The sequence below is a fragment of the Ranitomeya imitator genome, unplaced genomic scaffold (assembly GCF_032444005.1).
Source record: "Ranitomeya imitator isolate aRanImi1 unplaced genomic scaffold, aRanImi1.pri SCAFFOLD_668, whole genome shotgun sequence".
Classification (NCBI taxonomy): domain Eukaryota; kingdom Metazoa; phylum Chordata; class Amphibia; order Anura; family Dendrobatidae; genus Ranitomeya; species Ranitomeya imitator.
Window position 1 is genome coordinate 126,802 of NW_027194382.1, and position 9,405 is coordinate 136,206.

General features: G+C 45.5%; 1 protein-coding gene across 2 annotated transcripts in view; it reads left to right on the top strand.

Moving 5' to 3' along the window:
- The window catches only part of LOC138655022 (gastrula zinc finger protein XlCGF66.1-like), a 68,679-nt gene extending 60,320 nt beyond the window's left edge, over window positions 1–8,359 (top strand). For both annotated transcript variants that reach the window (XM_069743540.1, XM_069743541.1), the window contains one exon: window positions 7,513–8,359. In XM_069743540.1, the coding sequence (XP_069599641.1) occupies window positions 7,513–7,721 (209 nt within the window). In that variant the 3' untranslated portion in view covers window positions 7,722–8,359. The remainder of the gene's footprint in view (window positions 1–7,512) is intronic.
- Window positions 8,360–9,405: the final 1,046 nt, after the last annotated feature.

Consider the following 9,405-nt stretch of genomic DNA (forward strand, 5'->3'; position numbering starts at 1 on the left):
TCTAGATCCTATAAAGACGTACGTTTCACCCTCTACTGGTACTAGAAGTACTTCACCATCTTATTAAATGGTGCAGGTTTTTTCCTTGCTGGCAGTGCAAGGGTCAATCTGTCAGCTCTTTAATGTTTGCCACTCCCCTCTACTATACATGATCACCTTTGGAATTGTCAGTGCTAGCTCTCACTGCCTGGTTTGGAGTTGGAGGTGTAGTTCTTGTTTGGAGATTTGTTATTGTTGCTCAGTTTTTTTTGTGTGCACATCCTCATCCTCTCCTACTTGGTTTCTCCTTCCTTTTACTCCCGTGTGTTCCACTCTGTTGTTTAATGAGTGTATTTTATAAGATTCTTATTTTCATTTATCTCTGTCCGTCTTCCCTTGTTTGTCTGGTTAGTGTTCTCCTATACACTTTGGCTTCTCACCTTCCTGGGTGGGGGAGGGAACAGATAAGGGTTGATATAGGAGCACAGCAAAGCACGTGAACCAGGTGTCTCATTCTTCAAAAGTAATCCAAGGAAACAGGGATAGTCTAGAGCTCCCCTATTTTTAGGGACCTGGTTAGCGCCCACAGTCACAAGGTATTTCGTGACATTAACACTGGCCCATAACTTTTTTGATCCATCATGGATCCGGCGGCTGCTCTGACAGGTTAAGTGCAGCCACTCAGCTTGGCAGACTTGCGCCCAGTTGTTTGGCAACCCCTAACACTTCAGGCTTAGGGCTCTCGGGCAACCCTTAGTTGAGCCCAAGATCACATTGCCAGATAGGTTCTCTAGGAGTTGGGATGTTTGTTGTTTTCAGGGAAACCTGTAAACTTTATTTTATATTACATAATCACTACTCAGGTACCGAGGAGCAATGGGTGGGGATCGCCTGGGCATTTTGTATTCCGTGTGACTCTGTCTCTTCAGACGGTTGAGGATTTTTTTTCAGGCTCTGGGTCATATATACGATGACCCCGACCTTGTTTCTCTGGCCGAATCTAAACTGTGAGCTTCCGCAGGGAGACCGGACAGTGGAGGTGTATTGCTCCGAGTCTCGTAGGTGGTCCAGTTCTGTCAAGGGCTTTCTGTGAGGGTAAAGGATGAAGGCGGCCATGTCTCTGGCTATCCAGGTGGACTGCCGTCTTCAGCAGAGACATAAACAGACACCCCAATTTTCGAGGGATCCGGGGTCAAGGGAACCTAGGGCTTACTCAACCAAAGAACCAATGCATTTGGCGGGAATGGCTTGTTTATTTGTCCCACTGCAGTTTGGCATACAGGGGAAGTGTGTTTTGTTGGTGAGAAGGATCGTTTTGTGGGTACTTGTCCTTCCATACATAACCGCAAACAGCCACGAGAAAAGTAAGGAGCCCGGGTTGTGGGTAAGTTAACAACCCAGGTGTATATATTTCCTCTGTGGTAAGGTCACAATTTTTTTACCAGCCAAGATCCATTTTGGTAAAATTAAAGTGGTTATTTAAGCCTTTCTAGACAGTGAGGCAGTGTTTTATTAGATTAATGCCAGGTTCGTCCAGGACAAGGGTCTCAAGACACATAAACTGTCTAGTCTATGCCCACAATTGCCATTGACTCTGTACCCTTGAGCCAGGGGTATTTTACTCAGGTCATTCGAATGATACATCTGCTGATAGGGGCAATGCACTCAGAATTAATCAAGTGTTATGTGCTAGATAGTTTGCCCTCTCCTGTGGCATTTGAACTACCTTGGCGTATGCTGAACAATGCTGTAGTGGACTGACAGACTCGGGAGGTGGTAAAGTGGAGCGAGTATTGTCAAGGACACTGGTTGGGCACCCGGTTAGCCAGGGTGGATACCCGGTCTCTGCCGGAATACCTGTCTGACTTCGGGGATGTGTTTTCAGAACAGGGGTGTCAAGACCTCCTTCCTCATAGTCCTTATGATTGTGCTATTAATCTTATTGATGGGGCCATTATCTAATATTCAATGGGGCTATTATATAATTTTTCTGTTCCAGAGAGGCAGGCCATAAAGGTCTACACCATGTTCCAAATTATTATGCAAATTGGATTTAAGTGTCATAAAGATTTAATTGTTTTGTTTTTCAAAGAAACTCGTGGATGGTATTGTGTCTCAGGGCTCAATGGCTCACTGAAATCAATCTTAAACACATGTGATAATTAGTTTTCCAGGTGATTCTAATTAAAGGAAAACTACTTAAAAATGATGTTCCACATTATCAAGCAGGCCACAGGTTTCAAGCAATATGAGAAATAAAAAGGATTTCTCTACTGCTGAAAAGCGTTAAATAGTGCAATGCCTTGGTCAAGGGATGAAAACATTAGATATTTCACGAAAACAGAGTGATAATTAGGGTTGAGTGAAAAGGATCGGACAAATTGAAAAATCTCCGACTTTCGGCAAAGTCGGGTTTCATGAAACCCGACCCAATCCTAATGTGGGATCGGCCACGAGGTCGGCGATCAGCGCGCCAAAGTCGTGTTTCGTATGACGTTTTCAGCACAATTTCTCAGCCAATGAAGGAGGATGCAGAGTGTGGGCAGCGTGATGACATAGGTCCTGGTCCCCACCATCTTAGAGAAGGGCATTGCAGTGATTGGCTTGCTTTCTGCGGCGACGCAGGGGCTATAAAGGGGCATGCACGCCGACCGCCATCTTACTTCTGCCGATCTTAGCATAGGGAGAGGTTGCTGCAGCTGCATCAGAAGAAGGGATATAGTTAGGGAGGGAAGATTAACCCCGAAACTGCTTGTGCTGTAGCGATTTCCACTGTCCAACACCACCTTTTCTTTGCAGGGACAGTGGAGTTTATATTTTTGTGCATCAGCTCTGTAGCTTATTAGGCTGCCTTATAAGGCTCCCTGATAGCTGCATTGCTGTTTGTACGCCGCTGTGCAAACCAACTGCTTTTTGAAAAGCAAAAATCCTGTTGCTCCTTTCTGCACAGTTATCTTGTTTATTTGACCACTCCACACTTTTGTGTGCAGCAGTCCTTTTTATTGCTGGCTGCCAAACTTGTCCTGAGCTCATTGTAGGGAGATTGAAATTGTACTACAGTCCTTGTATTTTTTGATATATCTTCCAGCCACGTTCTGCCACTAACATTGTGTAGTGAAATACACTGGGCCTGAGTTTGGGTGTATTCTCCTCCCCAAAAAAGGGAGATTTAAATTGGCACTAAGTGGATCTACGTCAGTTCTGTTTGTCGTATATCTTCCAGCCACGTTCTGCCACTTACATTGTGTAGTGAAATACACTGGGCCTGAGTTTAGGTGCAGTCTCCCCCCCAAAAAAGGGAGATTTAAATTCTCAACAAGTTTATATACACCTACCTTGTTTTATAGTACCATATAACGGTTGTTATTTTGGTTACATTTTCCCAAAAATGAGGAAGTCTGGTGGAAGAGGCCGTGGGCGGTCGTTGCCAGCTGGTAATGATGGTGGTAGTGGAAAAAGCAAAATAGCACATAAGGCTCGAGGTGTTGAGCCAGCGTCATCGTCTGGCTACACAAGGCCTCAAAGGCTCCCTTATCTGGGAGTAGGAAAACCGCTTTTAAAGCCGGAACAGCAGGAAAAAGTTTTGGCTTTCCTTGCTGACTCAGCCTCTAGCTCTTGACCCTGGTAATGTCGAGCAGTTGGGGTAGATAAACAGCACAAACCTTCCCTTTTAATAACCCCCCCCCATAACCCATGCCCTCTTACCCCTAAATAAAGACTCAAACTACATATTCTTTTGGAATAATGTCGGCCACTGCAGCCTTTTTATTTAAATACAAACAAACATAATAAATTATAACATCCAATAACTTTAAACTAGGAGGGGTCCTTGGAGCTCCCATGGATCTGGTGATCAAACACACAGCACAACGTGAACGTTACCAAAACCAAATTACTCCCAGCCGATACCGCCTGGCTCAGGAGCACCAAAACCCCAGCGGGTTCCCTGTTCACGTTACAATTCCCGGGGAACCGACCACCCCCGCCGGAACCCCCCAAGTCACCAGATCCAAAACCAGTTTTAACACAAAATAACGGGGAGCCATAAGCCAATGAATCCCCCCAACCCAATTTCCATCAACTCCAAGGACTCCCCCCAGCCACCACAACGAGGGACTTTGAAACCTTAAAGACCTGAGACCCCACCACTCCGAAACGCTATGGCCTTCTCCACACCTTCCTGCAGCCCAAGTGCCCAAAAATCAATCCCAACGGCATTCAGAAGCACACCGTCTGCCAGCCAGAACGCCCCGTCACCTTTTTCCAACTCAAAATGCCTTACGGCTACTCCACCATTCCTGGCCACAAACGCGGACACCGCTCTGTTGACCTTGATCCTGGCCTTATTAAGTTTTTCCAAGGACCGCATATTCCTCCACCGTTTTCGCGGTACAATCTCCGACCAGACCACCGATATCCCCGGATATAACCGCCACAACCGCAACAAGTCCTGCTTGATGTCCTTAATTAGTTCTCTAAATGGGCGCATACCCAAATCATTACCTCCCACGTGTAGCACCAAAATCTACGGTGACCTGTCCAAAACTACCGCAGCATTGATCTCCTTCAGCACCCTGTTCCAGGACAAACCTCTAAAACCAATCCACCGGACCACTGCTACCGACCGATCGAAACCGAGTTGTCTACCCTTCGACCGTACGTCAGCGCGCCGGGCTCCCCAATGCACATAGGAATGGCCGAAAATCCACACCAAAAACGGTAAGGAACCTAAAAATACAAACACAAAGTTCAATCCACCACCTAAAGACCGCGATTTATCAAAACGAACCTTTCCAGGACGAAAACACACACCCCCACTTAACACCTAACATAACTGCGATATCTATTCGACTTCCATCTCCCAATACGCTTGATAGCCTCCGCATCCAAACCTCCCGCAGCCGCATCCGTAGCTGCCCCAATCCGAAAGGAATGAGGAGTAAAACGCGAATCATCCAACCCCAATACATCAAGCGCTCTCTTGAAAATCATCTGAAACTGATATCTTGACAAAGCAGAACCGTCCTCATGACAAAGTAAAGATCCCTCCCTGCGAGGCCCTAGCCCCCAAAAACTTTTCAAACAACTAACTGGGCACATCAGTGAACCAACTACCGCACCCAACTCAATTTTTCTACCGCGCCCCATCTGATCCGTCTTGGATCGACGCAACCAGAACTCCACACGCCCTTCAGACAAGAGAACATCCCTTGCCAAAACTCCCCCAGCTGTATACTTATTAGGAGACACCAGTTCACTAATTCTCATTGCACCAAAATATGCCAACGAGAAAGCCAAACTGAAAAGACGTTGTTCAAACAGTGACCCACAACAGTCCCCCAAAATCTCACCCAATCGCTCCAACATCGCAAAAGACACGGGACGCCGGGAATCCAACCTACCATATTGTCTCCGGAAACCTTTTACGGCTTGCCTCACCAGGAAAGCTTTAGACAAATCACACTGCCCCCTCAATTTGAAACCAAACGCCAAAGCCGCCAGCAAGCGTGATACCTTCGCCCACGACCAACCCTCATCCAAACCACGGCTAATCCAGGACAACAAAATCCCCACCTGATCATCAGCATTACCTCCACCCGGGCAGGATGCCAAGACCCCTTCCCAAGAAGACCAAGCCATCTGATAAGCCTCCCATGTTTTGGGAGCCAACGACGACCTTATCAGATCTTCAGCATCCCCGATGCCACGAGCCAAAGGTCCGCTGGGCAATCCAAACCGATGGTTTCTGCCTCTGGAGCCAAAGACCGGAAACGCTCGAACTGGAAACGAGAAAGAGAATCAACTAACGACCAACCACTAGATTGGGCACGGGGAATCACCTCACGGAGTCATTTCCATGTGGTGGTTGCAATATTTGCCCCTACATGGTTGCAGCTGATAATGTTACCCTCCCAATGTTTCCAGGCACTTTAAACCTTATTCAAACTGTCGCTCGAGGAATCTACTATATTGTCTAATTCTGTCTGTTTGTAATGGAAATCCCGCGTCCCTGATTGGTCGCGCCAGCCGCACACGATCAATCAGCGACAGGCGCAGTCATAGTGTGTCAGTCACAGTGTGATGTAGTTCAGTCACGTTTACTGGACAAGTTCCATCAGTCACAGTGCCATGCAGTTCACTCACGTTTACTGAACAAGTTCTGTAAGTCAAAGTGCCACATAGTTCACTCACGTTTACTGAACAAGTTCTGTCAGTCACAGTGCAATGCAGTTCAGTCACGTTTACTGAACAAGTCCTGTCTGTCACAGTGCCACATAGTTCAGTCACGTTTACTGAACAAGTTCTGTAAGTCACAGTGCCACATAGTTCACTCACGTTTACTGAACAAGTTCTGCCAGTCACAGTGCCACATAGTTCAGTCACGTTTACTGAACAAGTTCTGTCAGTCACAGTGCCACGCAGTTCAGTCACGTTTACTGAACAAGTTCTGTTAGTCACAGTGCCATGCAGTTCAGTCACGTTTACTGAACAAGTCCTGTCTGTCACAGTGCCACATAGTTCACTCACGTTTACTGAACAAGTTCTGCCAGTCACAGTGCCACATAGTTCAGTCACGTTTACTGAACAAGTTCTGTAAGTCACAGTGCCACCCAGTTCAGTCACGTTTACTGAACAAGTTCTGTCAGTCACAGTGCCACGTAGTTCAGTCACGTTTACTGAACAAGTTCTGTCAGTCACAGTGCCACGTAGTTCAGTCACGTTTACTGAACAAGTTCTGTCAGTCAGAGTGCCACGCAGTTCAGTCACGTTTACTGAACAAGTTCTGTCAGTCACAGTGCCATGCAGTTCAGTCACGTTTACTGAATAAGTTCTGTCAGTCACAGTGCCACGTGGTTCAGTCACGTTTACTGAACAAGTTCTGTCAGTCACAGTGCCACGCAGTTCAGTCACGTTTACTGAAGAAGTTCTGTCAGTCACAGTGCCATGCAGTTCACTCACGTTTACTGAACAAGTTCTGTGAGTCACAGAGCCACGTAGTTCAGTCACGTTTACTGAACAAGTCCTGTCTGTCACAGTGCCACGCAGTTCAGTCACGTTTACTGAACAAGTTCTGTCAGTCACAGTGCCACATAGTTTAGTCACGTTTACTGAACAAGTTCTGTCCACATATTTTAGAATACCCGATGCGTTAGGATCAGGCCACCATCTAGTGTGATATATATTCTTATCTGTCAATGCCCAAAGATATACAGTATGTGGGACAAAGTAGCCAAGAAATCAAACGCAGAATTCAGCAGCACATTTCCAATATAGAACACCATGGGAGTAGACATCACAAAATACGTGTAATGATGGTGGACCAGGTTATTGGCAACATTCGGGGTGGGAATCCAACTAAGGACCTCCTTCGCCGGGAGTCCCGTTGGATTTTCAATTTAAAGAGCATGTCCCCTGGAGGTCTAAAGGAGGAATTCTCGTTTTCTGGGTTCTATGGTTAAAATACACACCATAATTATATGTCTTTTTGTTTAGTTATATGGCTCATCTCTATTCTATTTCTATTTTTTTTAGATATACCCTGGACCAGTAGACATTGGTATTCGTTGTTCTGTGATGGAAGCACATTCACTTTCCCTGGAGAGGATTTACATCTTACTCTCACCTTGGTGCTTGCTTGGAGTATTATGGCTATTTTCATCAGAGAATTAGGCTGGGTTCACATTGCGTTATGGGCGCCCGTTATACGGACTACGTTACACCGCGGCATAAACACGGTGTAACGTAGTCCGTTAAGGCCGCCATTAATTCCTATGTGGGATGCATCGCACAATGGGCGTGCGCTAGGGATGTGCCGTCATTGAGTGACGGACCCTGAGACGCGGGCTGCAGCGTTTCCTAGTCCGTCACTGCTAGCGCAGATAGAGCTAGCAGATGCTCTATCTGCGCTAGCGTGCTGCCATACCGGCACTTGCATCAGCAGCCCGTTAACGTATGTGTTGAACGGGCTGCTGTAAACGCAATGTGAACCCGGCCTTATTTTCTAGTCATCAGATCTCTTTCCTGAAGCGTCTATTCACAGTACCATATCTTCATTTATGTTTTTTTGAGTTTTCCTTTATTCTAATTGTTCAGCTGGGTCCGACACTTATCTAACAAGTGTTTGTTTCCTATATTCTGGATCATTAATCGTGGATGATTGGCAGTTCAGTACGACTTGAGACTTATGTATATGTACCATGTATTGTCATGGGCCAGCCTCCTCGATTTGTTTCAGATTTTTTTCCCTGCATTTTGACCTTTTTCATCTATTTATAAAGTCATGTTTAGTCTCGGGCAGTTTGTTGAAGGAGACTTTCGGGTTTCTTTTTTGTATTTTTGTATTTTGCCTAATGGTTCAATAAAGATTCAGTATGCATTATACAGTGTGATAGTTATTAAATATTCTCATGTGGTTCTGTGTTATCTTACTCTATTACATCATCTATCTCTTTATTATTATTTTATTATTATTTTTTTATATTTATTTTCATTAACTTTATTATATACAGTACAGACCAAAAGTTTGGACACACCTTATCATTTAAAGATTTTTCTGTATTTTCTTGACTCTGAAAACTGTAAATTCACACTGAAGGCATCAAAGCTATGAATTAACACATGTGGAATTATATACTTAACAAAAAAGTGTGAAACAACTGAAATGATGTCTTAATTCTAGGTTCTTCAAAGTAGCCACCTTTTGCTTTGATGACTGCTTTGCACACACTTGGCATTCTCTTGATGAGCTTCAAGAGGTAGTCACCGGGAATGGTCTTCCAACAATCTTGAAGGAGTTCCCAGAGAAGCTTAGCACTTGTTGGCCCTTTTGCCTTCACTCTGCGGTCCAGCTCACTCCAAACCACTGTAGAGGCCAGGTCATCTGGCGTAGCACCCTATCACTCTCCTTCTTGGTCAAATAGCCCTTACACATCCTGGAGGTGTGTTTGGGGTCATTGTCCTGTTGAAAAATAAATGATGGTCCATCTAAACGCAAACCGGATGGAATAGCATGCTGCTGCAAGATGCTGTGGTAGCCATGCTGGTTCAGTATGCCTTCAATTTTAAATAAATCCCCAACAGTGTCACCAGCAAAGCACCCCCCACACCATCACACGTCCTCCTTCACGGTGGGAACCAGGCATGTAGAGTCCATCCGTTCACCTCTTCTGCGTCGCACAAAGACACGGTGGTTGGAACCAAAGATCTCAAATTTGGACTCATCAGACCAAAGCACATATTTCCACTGGTCTAATGTCCATTCCTTGTGTTCTTTAGCCCAAACAAGTCTCTTCTGCTTGTTGCCTGTCCTTAGCAGTGGTTTCCTAGCAGCTATTTTACCATGAAGGCCTGCTGCACAAAGTCTCCTCTTAACAGTTGTTGTAGAGATGTGTCTGCTGCTAGAACTCTGTGGTGTTGACCTGGTCT